Here is a 20,375-nt window from a genome sequence, read left to right on the forward strand (position 1 = left end):
TGCGGTTTTGCCACCCCTTATACCGTCCCAGAAAGTATAACAGAACTTGATTTAAGTATGGAACATATCCGCAAACCATTGCTTCCCTCTACACCCAATAAAATGTAAGCGCGTTGATTGGACAGAATCGAATGAAAAGCGATGCATGATTGGATAATAATGAGAGTGTCGTATCGTGGTATGATCCATGTGGCTGAGAATTTTGGAAAAATGGACCCAACGTCCGTACGCTACACAATCTAAGAACCCCCCTCGGTGCCACAAGGTGTTCAAGCACGTTTGGCGGCTTTTGCGCTCAGAGAAGTGGACGCATGCACACGCTCAAGGCCTCGACGACGGGTTTGTGCCCCATGCAACTGTATAATCACCTCGTACTGCCCTTTGAAAGGTGTTCTAACTGCAATATTGGGCGTTCACGTGGAGCAGGTACTATTATGTGAAGCCTGCTGTACTGTGAAGGCTGGGAAAAAGGGAGTCGACTACTTCCACGGAGAGAACGCCTTACTCGACTATGTGTGCGCGGATGTCGATTTTTGTGAGCGCCATAACATCCAGCTAGTACTGAATGAGCCGGAACCGCCACCCTCCGCGACTAGCTCAGGGAGTAAGTTCCATGATCTGTATTGTATGGCCTCTTGGGGTTCTAACCTTACCGCATCCTGTCGAGCGTAAGCGAGCGGCTGCTGCCACGCACTAAGTGCCGTCTCAACTGATATCCAGCCCCCCCCCCAAAGACCAAAGAGTAAGAGCAACAAGTGTGCGAAAGCAGCTGCGGAGTGCGAGGCCCAGCCACCGCTACCAGTGGAAAGGAAGACGCAACAGAAGAAGAAGAGATCGGTCAAGACAGCCAGCGCTACGGGCAAGGCATCCAGCGCTAAGTCTCAGGATTTCCAGCGGTCGACCAAAACCAAGAAGAAGAAGCAGTCGAAGCAGCTCCGCGAGCAGGAGGACAAGAGGCGGCGCGAAATGTCCTCATTTTCGACGATTTGAACTCACTCACACAGAGAAGGTAATATATTGGCTTATGAAGCGGATTAGCTTAGTACTAATAAGTGGTTATATTGAGCAGGTAAACCTTCAGCTGATGTCCAACCCACGTCTAGTGGCGTTCTCCGCCCACCCGCGGACGATCAAGAGGTTTCGGCGAGTTCTGGTGGAGAAAATGCTAGTGTTGAAGATCCGGAAGGTATGGGGTGATGACTTGAAATATTTTACATATGGTGACGCTGAACGTTATGGCGGCTTGGACGGTGTTTTCTACGCTGACACAGATCACAGTGCTGGCATGGAAGGTATAGTTTATGCTGACTTCGGATGTAATGCTGAACCGAAAGGTATATCCTATGTGGACTGCTGATACTATGGTGACATCTACTGTATTGTGTATACCGACATAGATGCATCGGGTGGAGATCCAGATTACGGTGATTCCTCTGAAAGTTGAACAAAATCTTCCGTTCGAAGTGTTCGCTCTACGGTTCGCAAGCGTGCAACAGCCGATAAAGGGAGCGTAGTGACCGCGTCTGCAATCGCTTTCGACAAATGCGCTGATCTCGACCCTAATCTGGTATTAGAGGATTCGTCCGTATTTCTTGACTCGGACGTCGACGGGAGTAGTGACGAGTTGACCGCGCAGGACGAGTATTCGCCCAACTCAATCGTCGGTGATTCGGAATCCGAAAGTGAAGATAACGGAGGAGAGGAGCCAAGCATTGATCCGGAGCTGCAACGTGTAAAAAGATTTCTAAGTGTCGAAGAGCAGGAGCAGTTGCATTTGCGTGTGCAAGATATGATAGTTCTATTTATAAGGGTTATTTTGTCAGCTCACGAACATGATTGTTATGCTGGCAGAGTCATCTCCGCTTTACGACAACAACCAGCTTACTGATATGGCAGCTAATGGGTGGAGAGTGTTACCTGGCAATGGAGTCGCTACTGTAGAAGACGATGTTGGAGTTGATTCAATGTATGACGGTTATTGCGGACCTTCGCAATCTGCTACGGCTTGTAGTGTCTCTCCGGTTTCGCTGTTCTTACTGTTTTCTTCCGAAAGATCTATGGCGCCAAGTTGCTAGCGAGTCAAATCGATACTGGAGGCAGACACTTGACGGCCGCGTCGACAGTGCTTACGCGAAGAAGCAGAGCGTGACGCACAGACAGCAGAAGACGAAGTACCAAGTGCGAAAAATAAATAATGCGGTTCAAACCAATTCAGCCCCACGAAATCGTTCGATGGCTGGGGCTTATGATCGTGCATGCACTAAGTCCGACCAAGCCTATGGAGATGCACTGGTCCACTAAATCCCGCGGTGTCATCCCGTCAGGCACGTTTGGAGCTGTTATGGGGCGAGATCGGTTCCGTGAGATTTCGCGTTTTCTGCACCTGTCGGACAATGGTGCTGCTGATGATCGGCGTGATAGAGCATGGAAAATTCGGCCGATTCTGTCGACTCTAGAGACAACGTTCAAAGATGGCTGCACCCTAGGCTCGGTGGTGTCGCTGGACGAAGGCATGCTTCCATCGCATAACCGAAGAAACCCTACGAACGTACCTGAACGACAAACCCACAAATGGGGTTCGAAGTGTGTTTTGACTTGCTGTACCGTCTCGGGATATTGTAAACGGTAAGCTGACATGCATTGCTTTTTAATGTGTTTATTATGCTGACAAGGGCTGTACTGTGTTTGGTGAAGTGTTGAGGTTGATGTAGGCAGAAAGAAAACGGACACGAGTGAATCAATTGACACGAAGAGCGGTCCTGCCGCCGTTATTCTAGACATTGCGTGTGTGTTTCGTGGCCAAGCTTACGAAGGCCGACTGCTCGTCGTTACCGACCGCTACTACACGTCAATCCCTCTGGCACAACAGCTGCGCACTATGGGATTCAACTTCTACGGCACTATCCAGAAGGGGCGCAAAGGCTGGTGCAAAGGGATCGAATACTCGTTCAAGAAGAGACCTCGAGACTTCCTACGTGGAGAGTTCAAAATGGCTGTGGCAGCGGATAATCCTGTGATGATCGCTCTAGGATGGGTCAACAACAAACGTGTTTACGTTTTGGCGTCACAAGTACCCACCGAGCTGACTAACGTGACGCGACGAGAGAAGAACGGAGCATTGACAATGGTGCCTTGCCCGACTGTGGTGAGCGCGTACCTCCAGGATATGGGCGGTGTCGACCATCACGATCAACTCCGGCTTCAATCGTATTCAATTCAGATGTCCTGCAGGTTTGTCAAGCTATTCTGATAGGTCTACGTTATCATGCTTATGCTGTTCTTGTGTGTATACTGCGACAGATTTCGTAAATACTACAGAGGGCTGTTTCTCGGCCTCATCGACATGGCCTTGGTGAACGGATACATAATTCACAAGTGCAACGCGAAGCTGCAAAAGAAACCCCACAATCACTACCAGTACATGGTCTTCCTGCACGAGCCTCTAATTCGGCAGACTGCGAAGGACTTCACGAGAACAACCGCGCGTGAAGCAGCTCCTTCGATTGCAAGTCGGCCTATGTCAGTGACGCACGAGCACGTGTTGGTGCAGTCGGTGGACACAAGGGTCAATAGCGGTGTGGAGCGAGTTCGTCAACGACAATGCAAAGTGTGTTCGATTTACAAGCCTAGCCACAAGAAACGAGGTGGTACGAGCTCGTACTACTACCCTCAGTGCTCAGAAGGCAAGCGGGGGCTCGTCACACTTTGCAACAAGGTTCGCAACTATGTAGAAAACGAGGGGCTCACGTGTGGTCAAATCTGGCACATTACGTGTCGAAATGGTGTTTTGCTCCGGAAGTAGGTCATGTCAGAGATCGTGGCGTGTCTAAGACAAGCTCTATCTAGTCAATACATAATTTTAGTTACGAGGAACACACAAGTTCATAGTTTGTATGCAAGAGCACCAATACAGACCATGCAAACATATTTTTTAAAAAAACTCAATGGATTTAATTGGTTTCGGAAGCAAATCCAGATTTCGTTTGCGAATTATTACTGGTGATCTTAGCAACGAATCGTACAGAAAACTTGCGAAAAAAATGCTAGTTTCAGTATGAAATAGGGAGCTCAAGCTGTTTTCTTATACCTTCCGGGAGGGTATAAGTAGTCGCCTAAGCTGTTCTTGTCAACAGTCCGCGCTTAAGGAGTTAACTACGAGTTGTCTGCATTCTGAAGCACACTAAGCCTCATTATGATCTTCTGTAGACGCTAGAGCAATTAACACAAAGATCTGCGAAGTTTGTAGCTCTCCTTCCAAAGATAACGGAAATTACGGAATAATACCCCGGGCACTATTTAATAGTACCCCTCACAAAATCTCGAAAGGTTACTCTGTATTACCAAAAGGTTACATCGCTACCTTAGCTTACTCGTCGATCAGTGCAGCATCATCAAGAGCGTCGTGCAGCTCGTCCAGGTTAAAGTCGTCCGTATCCTCGTGGTCCTCGTCAGCGGCTTCCCAGCTTGTACAGAATTGCTCACCATACACGTCGTGCTTCGCAACGTGCCAGTACAGGTAGCTGTCTGCAAACCCAGCAGCAGAGACTGAGTTAATGACAGTGTTGCTGTCAGTGTCGCGCCATGCCTTCCTTACCCACTCACAAACCACAGCCACCGCCGGCATGCGCGGGTTGCCGAAGCGAGTGTACTCGACCTTGTCGCTCTCCTTCCAGGCGTTGATCTCCATGTAGAGTAGATCCTTGAACGTCTTGTAGATACCAATATCGCCTGCTTGTAGATAGGGCGTGAGGCCCCCAGGAATGACGCACATGTTGATCTTGCGAGTCGCGCATTTCGCTTTCACATCCTTGGCGATGTGAGCGCGCATCGAATCCCAAACCAGATGTTTGCCGAATGAGGCGGTGTTGGGGTGCTGCGAACGTGTGCAGGCAGCGCTAGTGAATGGCTGGGGCTGCGTTCTATAGTGAAGTGAGGTGTAACAAGATGACTGGTCATCAGAGCAGGGTAGGGTACGTGAGTTACTGTAGGGTTACTACCGGGTTACTCTGAGAGGGTACTATTTGGGTAGAGGGTATTAATCGGGAATTTCCGTTATGTCCGTAAGGTGATTTCGAATCTTGCTTTTCAGGCGCTTGCTGTTACTGCAATCGCATTTCACCGAATGGATTCCTGGTGTAATGCTTGCTAGCCCCAATGCAAAGGTTTTAATGTTTGCAAAACGGCGATCGAAATCACGATCTTCCCACGCTGTGTTCGTAGCTTTTCCAGAGAGACGATCGATGAATCTTTTGAACTTCTGCTTGTCTTTGTGCTCCTGTCTTAGCACCATTCGCTGCGTCCAAATCTGCGTAATCACCGTGCCTCCAAACTGGTGAACTAAACGGCTTTGGTGAAGTTGTAAAAAATCGTCGAAGTTATCATCTCCCAACTCGATCACGGGTTTAGGCGTTGCGAACATGGTTCAATTGGTTCTCCGTCTATTGAAATATTGATTGCTGCTAGACTATCAAGCAAAACTTGTGATGCATCGCGCACGCCTCGAACGAGCTGCTGTTGTAGGTCAACTGTTGTAGGTCAGTGCTCGAAGCACAGTGCATTTTCCTCGAAAAGGGGGAGGCAGTACATATTTCACGCTCAATCTTCCTTCACTTTCAAGAGGAGCACCGTCCTGACGGTTTTTTCAAAGCGACATTGAATAGTCGACCGTAGTTTTTGTAGTGCTTAATCTTGTTCCGCTACGGTAACCAACTTGAATTGCATTCTTGTAAAACATATTTGGAGTGCGGATGTGACTTCTGCCGCCAGAAATAGACATAACCATCAAAGCGGACGTGACAGTGCATATTGTGTCTTCTTCTGGAGGCCCGACAGTTCTAGATGATATAAGCGAGAAAGTGACAGGTATTATGAATTGAGCTCCAGCGGATTTCTGCTTATAAAGGTCAGTTGACGCCGATTTTCTTATGTGCATTTGAATGTATGTGTGTAAATGAAATTGCCGCCCCTAGAGTCGACGGAATGGTGACCGGTTCGTCTAGAACACTTAGAAAGTCACCAACTACCAAATTCGATTGGTGAGATCCACACCAAATGGCGATAATACCAGTTGCACCGGCACTGGAACACTCTTGTCGGACCCACGTAACAAAACAGTGATGGCGGCCTAGTATGTTAACTGCTCCATCTGTAGCAACACCGACAAGTTTCAAAAGGATGCGTGGTCCTGCAATCAATCGCAGGCTATCTAGTACTAACTCGGCTTAGGTTAATCCAATGTGAGCACAATCACCAGTAGGGGTGGCAAGCAAATGGAAGTTGTGGAATATACCAGACATGACAAATGCTAACCGGACGTCGAGGTATCAACGTGAATTGTGTGTCGCACCATCTACCATTAATAAAAAAAACAGGATTGGTCAAGAAGGTTGCGAATAGCGGTTAAATTTATCGCATATACAAATCGCATGTAGCGCCGCACATCCGCTTCGATAGGGACCAGCAACTTCATATCCCTTTTGTTGGCAATACATTTCCTATTGTAAATTTTGTATACTTTATTCAAGACACTTTCGCAAAACGTGGCATTATGCAGCGCTTTACGAGATTTCCAGCATGATTACCTAGAGGTAACAGGTATGCCACTTTATGTTTTTTGTTTGTAAATCGCTGCATAATGCTTCGTTTTACGCTGGGTTGCGGTGGCGCTATGATAGGCTTAAAGTATAATGCCCCCAGCTTGATAGGTCACTGTTCGTATAAACGATGCATTATCCAGCGTTTAAGGGATATTGTTCAACGCGTTGCCGAGAATTTCGAACATCACAATAGTACTACGATAACTGATCAATGCGGCAATGTACTTCAGAACTCCATCAAACCGATCGTGGTTAACCACACGAAGGAGGCAAGAGCCATCTGCCATCTCATCAGAGGCCTCAGCGAAGACGTTGCTGTGCTCAAGATCGTCAAGCAAGAGCTTGATAATAGCCTCAACACCTGAAGGTACATAAAATTCGAACGATGGTTTGGTAGGAATAAACGACGAGATGGGGACCATGGGCGGAACTTCCCTCAGGAAGCTTCTGGTATTCAGACCAACGCTTAACCCCCCCCCCCCCGCACTCACGTGTTGTATATGACAACATGCGAAATTTTGCCTTTTTCTTAACATGTTGTATATAGAACATATTAAAGACAGTGAAATGCACAGAAATTTTGCAAAGACCGACCATAATTTTGCATAGAAGGTCGTAGAATTTCAAAGAAAGTCGATGTCACCACACATCAATGATTGCACGTCAGGGCGACACGGGTACGGGTGGTCACGTGTCGCCCGCCACCCACTAAAATATCTCATTCGAGAAAAAGCAGCGCTGGAGAGCAAGCAAATGCCAGCCCGCCGGGAGACGCGCGCGGACGGCGTCGCATTCCGGGCCAAGTTGGCCGGCCGGGCGCCCGCTAAGTTGGCCGGCCGGGCGCCCGCTGAGCGGCAGCGCCTCATGGCCGAGCACGCCGCATACCTGGGTGGACGGCGCGAAGAAGACGCGGACTTCGGCGAGGACAAGGAGGGAGCGGGGACGAGCGAGGTGGGCACGAGGCCGGACGAGGTGGCGACGGGCTCGGGGACGGACGCGACGGCCGCGGTGGACACCAGGCCGCCAGCCGTTGCATCTCGAGTGTCGCGGGTAACGCTTCGCCCTGCGAGTGGGCCACTGCGCCGACCGCCCGTGGACAAGCATGCGGCGTACCTCGCGTTGAAGCAAAAGGCGGTCCGCGCCGCGGCGAAGACGAAGCAGAAGGCGAAGGGGACCCAAAGAAGGCCAACGCCGAGAAGAAGGCCGCGGCTGCCAAGGTCCGCGTCACTAGGAAGGAGAAGAACGCAAGGGCAGTAGCGCGTGCAGAGGAGGCCATCTCTCGCAGCTCTGCTGCCAAGGAGCAGAGGCGCTTGGCAGTCCAGGCAGAGGAGCAGCGAGGTGAGGCCGCACGAGAAGCCGCATTTATCCTGCTGCGAGCGAGCAAGCAGAGCAGTCCTCCGGCGCGGACGCATTCTACGTGCGTGGATCTCATGGTGCATATACTACATGCTGTGTACTAACGATGTTGTATTGTCTAACATGGTGCACCGTGACAGCAATACGCGTGAGGCTGCGTCAAGTTCTCGTGGGAAGCGGAAGACGCAGTCAAATGCCGCTCAGAAAAAGAAGAGGCAACGGAGGGCGGGCGACGTGTCGGTGGAGGACGAAGATGCTGACGACGAAGACGGAGGCTCGTACGAGTCCCGTAACGCTTCGAGGTACGCATATTGGCGATGTAGTATATACGCCATGATGTGATTCTTACATGTTGTATGTGCTGTGTGTATTGTGCTTTGTTGGTTTTGAATGCTACTGAACAGGTCGCTGAGTTTTGAAGAGATCGAGTTTGCCACTGCAGAGACGCCGCCTGCTGCTTCGTCGATGGCTATCCCTGTAACTGGTGACGCGGAGTCTGAGCCGACGCCTGACAACAACGAGCCGCCTCCTGATGACAACGAGCTCAACTCAGACTTGGACGGCGAAGGTGCTGGGTCTGAGGACTGGTGCACCGAGGAGGTCCCCGTGCTGGATCGTCGGACCGAGGCCGAACTTGACACAGAGGCCGGGGAGGTTGCTCTCGGCCAGGATCTTCTTGCAGGTAGAAGGCTACGCGCGAGACAGGCCATGGATCGTGAGCGCATGAGGGCTGCACGGGCCAAGCTGGCGCGCGACTGGGATACGATAACCGATACTTGGGACGGATTCACACCTGAAGAGCTGGCCGTTCTGGCCCTGGCCCGGACGCGTTGAAGAAGATGCGGACGACTGGCTGGAACTTTGGTAAGCGCAATATGTTGTATATTATGTATAGATCCCGATACGCAGCCGCAGAGAACGGAGGCATATCCCGGACTGTATGCTGGGGAGTATGGACCAACTGACGAGGTCCTGGAGAAAGCGGAATCACCCTTGGAGCTGTTTTTTTCTTTTTTATACCTCCTAGGCTGTGGCGGCGGATTGCAGCAGAGAGCAACAAGTACTACAACCAGCACGTCAATGATCGTGTAGACCGAATGTTCGAGAAGCAGGTCGCTCGCGACGACACGACGACTAGAGAGGCCGTGATCTAACTTGTGGTACTTTGTCGATTTTGCTGTGTTGTATGCAGATATTTTCGCCTAGTCCTTCGACACCAAGCTCGGTTGCTGTTTCTGGTGAGCACAAGCTCACCGAGTTCCCGGAGCGGACGCAAGTCCGCGAGGGCATCCGCAAGCGGCCCCAGCACCAGTACAAGGTGTGCTCGATCCGAAAGGAGAAGGTGGGCCAGCGCAGTGCTACCAGGTTCTATTGCGAGGCGTGCAGTGGCGGCGAGAAACGGTAAGATGTGAATGCGGTCGAGTGACGTGTACTACTTCCACTAACACTCTATGTACATGCAGTGTCTACCTGTGCGATCGTGTACGCCCCTCCCACTACCCCGGCAACACCAAGACGTGCCACCAGATCTTGCACATCAAGTGGAAGAACGGCGACGAGCGCCCGCGCCACCGCGTCGGCCGCGACATCCAGATGCGCGGCCTGGGCAAGAAACGCCGCCGCAGCAGCTCCGGGGACGCAGAGGAAGAGAAAGAAGACGGAGCGGCCGAGGAAGCTTCGGCTGCGGGGGAGGACGCGGAGGAGGACGACCACGTGGAGGAAAGTGAGTCTGAGGAGGAGGAGATCAAAGCCAGTGAATTCAATGGAACGGAAGGTAGTTTGGTTTGCATTCAATGATGTGTGTTTGCTTCGTCGTAGGCCTGTGCTAATAGAGGCGCCACCCAGGTTCATAGCCCCAACTTCCCGATAAAAGGGACAATTTGACATGCACTATATACATCATGCAATAAACAAGCTGCTCAGCCATGGTGGCTTTGACTACATGCTTGGTTGTAGCAGTGCGCGCGATTTGCATTGATATCAAACAATCTTCCCGCATGACATAAATTAGCAGCGTACTTTTTACAGCCAATACAAACGTATAGTGTAGCCCTATCTATAACAAGTTGTATATACTACATGGCGATACACAGACAGGACCCGATAGGAGGTCAAAAAACCCGTGAGTGCGGGGGGGGGGTTAAGGTGCTCAAGCTCGAAATGAGTTTTGATGTTGTCAATTCTGAAACAATCAAAGACTTTTACACGCGTAGTCTTCCCGCGGATTTTGCTTTTTTTTCTCGGCAATGAGTTACGGTTCTTCGAAAGAGCTCTTGTTCTCACGCCCAAACGTGCTGCAAAACTTGCATGTGGCATCTACCACGACTCCATCATCTGTTCTAGATCCCGGGCGTAGACCTAGCTCGGATTCGTAGTTGGGGCTCCATTTGTAGCGACTACCACTTGCTTTCTTTTTCTTATACCGCTTGTATCCGTTGAGACTGCCATTTGTGCTTCTTTGTTTTGTCATGGGTCAACTGTTTTGTAGACTTCGGCCGAACTTAACTTTTCTTGGTTTGGCTAGTTCGAGAGTGGCATCTTCTACCATTTATTGGAGCCTGAAATGACACCTAGTCAGCCTGTTGTATGGTTATGAAACTACTCGTAATCATTAACGACACCTGTTCAGTCTTCAAGTGGGAATGTATCCATCGTCTCAAATTAGACCGCAAAAAACTAAGATTAGGATTTTAGTTCTACTAAGAACAAAAGGCATAACCCTGATTAATCAGGTACAATTACTGCGTTTATAACTAGGAAATTGGGGACTTATTTTCACGAACAATTAATTGCGAAATTGAAGAGGATAGCTTCTTTTCGGCATCCTACATCAAGGTGGAGCGGTACGGGGGTATTTTTAACATGGCCCAAACGGGGGGTTGCGTCGGCAACCCTGGCTGTTTGATAATTGACGTTTTGTGGCGCCAAGAATGTCGACACCGTGCAAGAAATGGGTAAAAATGGCGAGCGCTGCAGTATTTTTCTCAGCGCGTCGTCAAGATACCAGCATTTATCGTGTTTGCAGGCGTACCCGGCGCTGATATCTACAGAGGTGTCCAGCCCAAACTGGGGCCACCTAGGTGCCATACCCACCACGCACCGGAAAACATGGTGTGACCACGCCACAATGATGAAGTTGATCGACGAGGTTTGTTTTGCATTTTCCAATTATGAACATTTTAAATGTTTAGCTTAAACTATTTTGTTTGTGGCTGTTATTAGGTATGGAAGCCAGCGACGCAGGGCAGCCGCACGCTAATGTTGGACAGCCTGCGAGTCCACAAGCCGAGGAGTGTAAAGCAGCATCTCGAGGACACGTGCTGCACCTTCGTGCAGCACATTCCTATGGGAATCACGGGACTCAACCGGTCGATAGACGTCAGCGTGCTGCAAGACCAACATACAGTACGTTGCAATTACATGCAACTTACGCTGTACAAAATTGTTGAGGATTGTTTTGTAGGGACCTGTATCATGAGTGGCGCATGCATCACGGTTGAAGCAAGCCACTTATCTTGCTCGGCTCGTTGAGCAGATCGCACAACTACGCCGCGTCCGTTCTACGGCGAGTCACGGCAACGTTAACATCTTCTGGCCGACAGGAATACTCAATTGCTGCGTCCGGTCATCCGCCTCAATGCGCACGACCACGTTTTATTGTGGGGGGGGGGGGGGTATGAAAATCTCATGTCAACAACACAATTAATGTCAGCTAGGCTAACGCCAGCTCCGTCTCGTTAACCTCGTTCTGCTCACGCAGGTTTCACCAACAATGCTAGGTCGACAAACGCTTCCATCAATGCCTCTTCGTTCTCATTCTCGTAGAGCTGCTGCTCCATGTCGTGCTGGTCCATGGACTCGCTTGCGCTCAACTCGTGCGTGCTTGCACTCGAGCTGTCGAATCGGATTCTGTGTGACCTTCGCTCGCTGTCGGAGCTTGCCCGCTCCGTTCTGCAATGTCGACTCGACAAGAGCCGCTGCCTGCAGCTCGTCTGTGCCGCTCATGGTGCCACTCTCCGTTGCATGGGCTACACAGGGACCGTCCTCCGTCACGGCCACGACCTTCTGGACCGCTCCTGTGCCGTCCATCGTGTCTCCATAAATATTTTGCAATAAATTCCAGAAAAAGCTGACAAATCCTAATAAACTCCTGCTTCAAATGGCGTGTTTGTATTTCATGACAGTGTCCAGCACGACTTCCACAATACGGCCACCTAACACTCGTCTGAATGGTAAGTAATCTGTGACACCAGGACGCAAGTACTCTAGCTGCGCTCTTGTACACGATCGCTCGATGAATAGACCTGGAAGGAAATTCCCAGCTTGAAATTCTATCAGTAGGCACTCCAACTCCTACCTGCTTTTGCGGCTTTGTAAACGTGTGGCGTGCTTTCGTAGGCTTCGGGAAGGGGGGGGTCGCGACTTAGCGCGGAGTTTCCCTTGGACATCCACTTGTAAGCACCAAACGGGCACAACGCTTACGCTGCTGACCAGATCTAGCACTGGAATCACTACCATCTGACTCTCTAGGTAACGAACTGACACCCCCGTTAGGCAACATTTCTCTTCAAAAGTTTTACGTATTTGTAGGAACGACCGAGAACCACCTCAGGGGCATCGAGATCAAGATTCAAATTTGAAGCAGGTATGCAGTGCTCGCATGTGGAGTAGGAATAACCGCCTTTACATTTTCGAACATCTTCTTCCAAAGCAAATGGTCGTGTTTTGGAACATGAGGGCGTACCATTGCAACTCCAATTAAGCTACACCAGCAGCTTCAGCTACTTAACCCCTTATTTCCCGCATGTTGTACTGTAGAACATAAGAGGTGTATAGTTTCTTGCAGTTCTGTCGCAGCGTTTTTGTTACATTGGATGTCCAAAATAAGAGGAATTTTCACTTCGAATTTGTATGGGGTATCCGTCTATGTCGAGGCATACTGAGGTGAAGATATCTTTTGGGTGGAAAATGGACGGATGCACAGGTGTAGGGGTCCGTAGGAGTCCTTTATTTGTAGAACATAACGCTAACATAACGATGCGGAGGCTACATACTCAGAGGATGGCCATTGCCTGAAGGAGAACCCCGACACTGTGGACAACGACCAGAGCCTCAAGCGCGGCCAACACTACGGTAGAGATGTGCGTACTCTACAAGGTGCAACCGAGGAAGTACACGAAGTACATCTGTCCCTAATGCTCAACGGGAAATCGGCGGTAAGCTACTCTGTGTTTGCGTGATAGTATTGTGGGCAACCTTCTGATACTGATAGGATATACCTTTGCAATGTAGTGCGAGAGGGGAAAGAGAAGACCTGTTATCATATCTGGCATGATGACTAGGACAACGGGGACGCTATCACACGGCACCTGCTTCAAGAACACAAAATCCGTGATCGCCCGCCACCATCTCGCCCCCGGAAAGAAGCGTCGCCGTCGAGCTTTGGAGAGTGGGGTGGACGAGAATGGCGGCGATTTCGGACGCGGCGCATGACAGTGAGCACGAAAATGAAGGAATGTCTGACGACGAAGCGTAGGCTTGGTATTCGGTACAGACCAGGATGCAATCAACTGAAACTTCTTTTTGTTTTCTTTTAATTGAGCTATTGATCTCAAGTCAACACACTGATCGTGTGCAACATTTCAGAAATGGGGCTACCCGATAGCCAGGACAGTTCTTATGTTGGCTTTGCCATCACATAAGACACAACCACCCAAAACTGAGCCTACGTAAAGCCAATTATGTTGAGTCTGTCAAATCTTTAACCGCAACCAACCCTGTACTGTCCCGGTGGCATAGCTTCTGCGACAGTTAGGCCCATACAAATGTCTATACATTAGTATATGGGACAAGAAAAGTTTACATCTCGTAACTAATCCGGGAACTAAGGGGTTAACGCTCGATCTAGATGTTACGTCACCAATACCAACTCTACACACATCAAATCCCCCAAACACACTACAAGAACACCCCGGAGAGCACCAGCCGCGACTTCACACAGGAAGCAGGACAGGGAGGAACTTCACGCACGAGGGGGGGGGGGGTAATAGAGACGGAGACTCCCACACAAGTAATGCATAGCATACAGTTTTGCAGCAGTTCTGAATCGGTGCCCGAGCCAAAAGGCGAATCGGCCGCCTCATCGCCTAAGCACCCAGCGTAACTAATTTAGACAACTTTGCAAAAGGTGGTAAAGGTGGGACGCACCACCACCGCCCATAGGATGCAACGTCAGGGGGTGGGTTTTCCCATAGGCAGGATAAAGGGATTGTCCATTCAGAGACAACTCATTTGCCTTCGGTGGCGGCGGAACCAAACTTGAGACCAATTAGCAAGGTCGCTCTGGTTCAGGTGCCACAGCTTCGCTTTGCAAAGAAAATTCCATACAAGGCATCATCGGACAGCGATGATTCGCCTGACACGGCGGTGGCGCAGTGCAACACGACAGTCCCTGGAGCGCACGACACATCGATGTAGCTCACCTTCGACGAGGTTTTAGCTAACAGGAATTTGGCCACCCTTGCCCGCTGGATCTTGCACACACGCAACGCGTTCTTATCATGGTCGCCCAACAGGCACCTCAGCGACAGCAGCCCTGAGCAAGGGACATTCTGCTCGCGCATCCCAGTAATCGGCAAGTCCATATTACGAGACATGTAAGTGCTGCACTCCTACTAGTGCTTCTTACTGTGGGTGTTATTACCATTCGACAAGCTTCATTGATCGTCCATTTATCCGCAAGTGCAGCTTCAGCATCGAAGAGATCATATTTCGCCAGCACCTGCTTGATCTGACGAAGGTAAGAAAACGCTAACGCCAGCGTAGGGTAGTGCCGGCCACCTAGCAATTCTGAGGTCGCCGCGATGGGGTCCAATATCACGAGGAGGCGTTTGACTGTGAACCAGTCTTTACCATCCAGTTCGAAGAGCACCAGTGCTTTACCTGCAGGGATCGCAAATGACGAAAGAAAGTCTTCAGAGTTTTTTTTTTCAGCTGCACCATGCGCGTGAGCGTATCCCGCGCACTGTTCCAGCAAGTAGGGAATCCTTCACTACCTTAAGCGGCTTCCTCCGCCCTACGATCACATCATCCTCCAGAAATTAGGGTCGCTGAATTCGATCAAGCCTGTTGGTGGTCTTCGGTGATGAGCGAATAAAAGTACAAAACTGCGAAAGCATTGATTGAGGTCTCGAACCTCGCCAAGCGCGCATACATGCTCCATCGATTTCCATTGATCTAGGAATTCCGCCAGCTCAGCGATGGCCCGATTCTGTTGCCACGGTTAGGCTTCATTAGTGGCACATTCATCTTTGGCTGCGGCGCTGGTGATGGTTGGAGCATGACAAGGTGGAATAGTTGAGGTTTCCGGAGAACGACTCCGTCAACGCAGGCTGTGTAGCGGCTACAGAAGCATTCTTTGGTTTATTCTTGCGCTTGATTAGTGCCCGAGGTGAAGCGAATGTGTGATGCATGACATGTGGAACCCACTGAAAATCTATCTCGCCAGCCAAGACTACGTTCGCAGCACGATCCCGAACTAATATGATACAACCCGTGATTAAGGCCCCACCGCTCAAAAAGATGGGTGAGGCCCACTGCGACAGTCTTGCCACGATGGAGACCAGGAGACACGGTGGGTTGTGAAACTATGCCTGGGTGTCTATTAGTACGGAAGCGAGTGCGGTGGCCGAGGTGGCTTTGCCGTACTTCGGGTTTTGCACGGTGATGAACATAGAAACATGTTGGGATGGTACTTTTGGCACTTGCTGGTCTGCTGGGGAACCGTTTTCGCCTGGGCGTGCGAGTACTGGCGCTCGGTGGGCTTGCTGGTCCTTGGTGCGATTCTGGGCTTCGTGACGCTGCCCCTGTGGTGCATAGCTGGTCGGCTGTTCTGTGCACTCTGCAGCTCGGCTCGTCCAAATATCGGTGTCGCACCAAGGTATAGGCACCCCTCCTTTATCATCGCATTCAGTCAACAGCGTAGCCCGCCACGAACGCTTCAATATCCAATTGAGTTTGTGTTAGACCAGGCATTTTGAGCGAGATTACGCCGAGCATTTCGGAAATGTATCTGGTGAAGTACGTTCATCCGCCGTCCTCCACCGCCATAATGGACGCATGCTAGTTGCGATCCACAGAGCCAAATACTGATTGGTTGCTCCTGTGCCACCATCACAAACCTCGTCTTCTCCTCTGTTACTGGACGCCCGATATTGTGAGCTAACGTAATTTTTGCCTGCTTTGTTGCCTCCTTGTGGTGCTCTTGTTCAATAAGTACTTTCGATGGCAGTTTTCGAGATGAACTTTCACATCATTACTTCGTCCCTTGGCGGAGGTTATTTTCGCCTTGTACTTCATGCAAAACGCAAACTCCACGCGATTGCTCAGTAGCGCCTTCTCTGACAAATGCTCAAAGACCGATTGTGGGGCCAGCAGGATGAAGGCCTATCAGCGTGGATTGTTGGCGCGTAAAGGACGCATGGTGTATCGATGCGTGGCAGCTTAGGCGCTTCGTGATCTCTTTTGTGGCTTGCATCATCGTAATTGCTCGTATCAGGCAGCATGTTAGTACGCTTGTCAGGTGTCGAGGTGCCGATCGACGCTTTGGTGGCAACGGTGACAGTATGAAGCGCATCAATATGCGAGGGCTATTAGATGGGGATGCTAGTTTTCTCTTGACCTACTTCTGCTGTTTCTTCTTCTTCTTCTGCTGCTTCTTCGCAGAGAAAAGGCGGCGACTCATGTCGCTCGGTGTGCTAGGAGACAGAGGGTGGGGGCGGGGATTCACCACGACGTCCGAAACTAGGCGATGCGAGCTTGCCGGGGTTTGGAAAAATGACCTCGCGTAGGGCCAAAACAGCATGGCCAGATTAGTTGCACCCGGTGAAAGGGCTCCACGCTTGTATATGGCATTGTATTGACCATTCAGAAATATTTTGAAATTGAGCAGAGGAACGAGGGACAGGTCTTTGGCCAGCAACTCGTCGGTTGACTTGCTGTACTTGGGGTTTTGTCGTTGATCGCCGTTGCTGGACCACGCGCCGCGTAGCTGCCGTCCTCGCGCTTGAAAGGCGAAAAGCTCCTGGCCTTGGCATCGTCGGGGTCGAACTCCGGAACGCCTGGGAACTCGTACTCGCCGGTTGAAAGCTGCTTCGTCACCTTCACCATTGTGCCAAACGCCTCCCGGGATTGTGGGGACCCAGTTATTGGGGACGTGCTTGGGCGAGGTGATGACCAAAGCAACACGAGCCTACGCGCGGTCATTCAGGTACTTGTCGAGCTCGGCAAGGTCGGGGTCAAGGCTGTCCGTCTTCTCCAGAAGCTCCGGACTGGTCGTGAAACCACCCTTGTCCATGTGGAAGGGCTTGAGCGCGTTACGCTCCTTGACCCGGTACGTCTTGGGTCTTTCTCGCACAAGTCACGAGGTATAGTCCTTGGTTTCCGTCGTCTTCTCACCGTTTGACCGCCCCATCACATGAGGTTGCTGTTCCCCGTCGCCTCGAGACGCCGCAATAAGTTTTAGGAGCCCCAGGTCTCGATGCAGAAGCTGACGGAAGCAAATAAGCTCTCGCACGACCGCCATCTTGCTTTAGATGATCTCGATAGTCTTGTGCATGTCATTGGGGTTGTCAGACGACAACCCAAAGTCGGGCATCGACAGCGGCCACTTCACAGGTTAAGACACAGAGTCAGATTTGGACCTCGATTTACCCTTGGACTTCTTGGTCGTGCCGCCCTTCGGCGGACTGGTTGATGCGCGCTTCTTGACTGTTGATGCTGCCGAGAACACAGTGTGGTGTGACGCCGGATCTGGCCCGCTGAAGCGAAAGAGCGGGCAGGATTAACACAGGGCGATCTAGAGCCGGCATGGCCTTCGTCTCTTCGTCGATAAGCGAGGCTGCAACTTCGTCAAGGTCGTCGGACCCGGCGGAGGCCTCGTTGGCTGCAAAGAAAGGCTGCATTTCCGCCCAGAAAATCACCTTGATGCGGCGTGCTGCGGCGGCCGTGCTGCTGGGAGCGCCTTCTTACTCCTCCTGCTCGAGGAAGGTCTTCCGCTTGTGAAGGATGTCGTCATGGGCACTCACGTTAGCGTGGTGCTTCCTAGGCTTGTGGTCTTGGGTGCGAGTTGAATAACAACTTGCCATGACAGACTCCCACTGGGTTTCAGCTGCAAGAATGGTCTTGCTCGGTTAAGAGTGAAGGATGCTGTGATTGATGGTTCTTGGTTCGCTGCTGTACTTTGGGGCGGTACTCGGGTGTATTGCTAAAGGTGCTGAAGCTAACTGGACAACAGCGAGTGCGCTCATTCGTGCTGACAGCAACCTACATGGACGACGCGTGCCCTGACGCGCTGGATGGAGACCTTCGCGCCGACCGAGCTACTGCCAATGTACTGCGGAGACATCGTATTCTGCATCCTGGTGTGGGTCATTACGACGCCACTGCGAAACACTAATCTTGGAGCAGCAGCATCTCCTCCTTGCAGGCGTCATAGACTCTTGGCGTCAAGCCTTTCGCGCTCAGCACCACGCTCTCGTATTAGACGGAGGTTATCCATAATCAACGAGACCGGTGAGTACTGGTCGAGCTCTTCTCAAGCAGCACTGTGGCCCCAGATGTGTACTCCTACGCCAGAAATAGCAATCCGCACCGTTGCTGGGGGGCCTCAAGACGTCCAGTCGAAACAGGAACTCGCCCCATTAACAGCGAGCACGGTGACAGCTACGCCCGTCACGCCCACCAAAGCGAGGCATTCAGGCACACGACACTCCAAACATCGTCCGTAAACTTCCATTTAGTGATCAGTCGTGAACTTACCCTGTCCACAACGGAAGTTTTACATTTTTATCACTTGTTGATCTGGTCAAGTCCTTCCTACCTCTCATTCATCGCCTCACTCTTCGTCCCTCACAAGACAGCTTCTCGCCATCGGCCTCGGCATACTCGAACCTGGGGGGACGGGGGGGTATATATTACACTTCACAACACAGAGATGCCTTCACCGATCCAAGGTAATATGGGTCTGTGTGTTTTTGTAATATTCCTTCCTCACTCGCAGACTAAAGCAATTTCAATTTGTCTGTGACCGTGTCCACGCCGCGAAGGCTGCCAAAAGAAAAAAAACGGCGCAGGGCGTAGCTGCTTCTTCAAATTTAGGTAACTAAATTTCGTTGCATTGTTTTCATCTAAATTTTGGTACCGACATTTCAGAGCTTCTCTTCGTGGGGCACACGACTTTGTTACACCCGACTGGATAATCCAACGACACTATAGCGAGTGACACAGCGGCTACAGAGCCCGAGTCTACGCCTCCGAGTATGAAGGGATTGTCTACAATTCCGACGTAAAATATTTTTATCTAATCATCGACTCGTTCGACGAGTCATTTTAGAGTTCCACTCTTTAACCCCTTGATTCGCGAAAAAAGAGCAGCCGAACTAGTTTTGGATGTCGTATACGACGTACTCATGTTACTACAGATTTGTATGGGGTAGCGTTATGGTGTGAGGGTAGGGAGAAAAATTTGAGAGGTGTTTCCCCAGTGTCGTTAGTTTTACACCATTTCGTGCTCGAAGGTGCGCTCTAAGTCGTAACTTGTCACTATAGACGCCGATCCCACAAGAACACGACGTATTGTTTATTGAAACATCGGGCGGGGGCGCGCTACAAAACGTGCATTAATTCAATAAAAGGGTCTTACAGTCTACCGAAAGCTCACTCATCAAATGGCACGCAGGGCCTCACTCGTCACTTTTGTCTTGGTCACCTAGCTTGTCGTCATCGAGCAAAAGCCCACGACGCTTCTTCTGCCGCTCACCACCTTTCTTTCCTGAACGCCGCAAGACAACCCGCTTGCCCAAGGTAGGAGGAATCACTTGACACACATGAAATCTTCGTGCCAGATCGCGGAGCAAGTTTTCGCTACACCGTTGTATTGACGACGGACCTTGTTGCACAGCCAACATTTCGCATGGTCAACCGAGCAGCGCTCGCAGAAGTAGGTCAACGACTTCTTCCTTAATCCGTTCGCAAGAGAGCGCACACTCTGCAGGAGCTCTGTCGACACTTCTGGACGCCACGGACGGTGACCCAGTCTTATGACTATTCGAGAGCGTGCCCAATAGGAACGGGCGTGCGCTTGCGCTTCCGACTCGTCGTCGGAGGTGTAACCACCACGCCAGCGAAGTTATCAGTTTTGAGTTGCAGAAGTTGGTTCTGGAGCACGCCGTACCATTCTGCCCGCAATTTTGGAATCTCCCGACGCGATATGGATGAATATCATGACAATGCCGACATATATTATTTGACTTGGCCACTGTATGTCCTCCGTGGCCCAATCAGATGATTAAGGTGTCTTTATAGCGAATGAGGAGCCGGTTGAATCAAATATAGACCAATCATAATATTTAGGGATAGGTTTAT

General features: G+C 50.7%; 2 protein-coding genes across 2 annotated transcripts; one reads left to right on the plus strand and one right to left on the minus strand.

Moving 5' to 3' along the window:
- Nucleotides 1-1,084: 1,084 nt before the first annotated feature.
- On the plus strand, nucleotides 1,085-1,514 carry IUM83_06668 (uncharacterized protein; the record flags this gene model as incomplete). Its single annotated transcript, XM_067930895.1, has 3 exons — nucleotides 1,085-1,186; nucleotides 1,272-1,292; nucleotides 1,398-1,514. 3 exons carry the CDS (start codon nucleotides 1,085-1,087, stop codon nucleotides 1,512-1,514), a joined length of 240 nt encoding a protein of 79 aa, XP_067789784.1.
- Nucleotides 1,515-17,202: 15,688 nt separating this feature from the next.
- Nucleotides 17,203-17,914, minus strand: IUM83_06669 (uncharacterized protein; the record flags this gene model as incomplete). Its single annotated transcript, XM_067930896.1, has 2 exons — nucleotides 17,203-17,356; nucleotides 17,664-17,914. The coding sequence occupies 2 exons, from the start codon at nucleotides 17,912-17,914 to the stop codon at nucleotides 17,203-17,205; spliced, it is 405 nt and encodes a 134-aa protein (XP_067789785.1).
- Between the last annotated feature and the right edge of the window lie 2,461 nt (nucleotides 17,915-20,375).

This window comes from Phytophthora cinnamomi (assembly GCF_018691715.1).
Source record: "Phytophthora cinnamomi strain GKB4 chromosome Unknown Contig50, whole genome shotgun sequence".
NCBI classification, from domain to species: Eukaryota; Oomycota; class Peronosporomycetes; order Peronosporales; family Peronosporaceae; genus Phytophthora; species Phytophthora cinnamomi.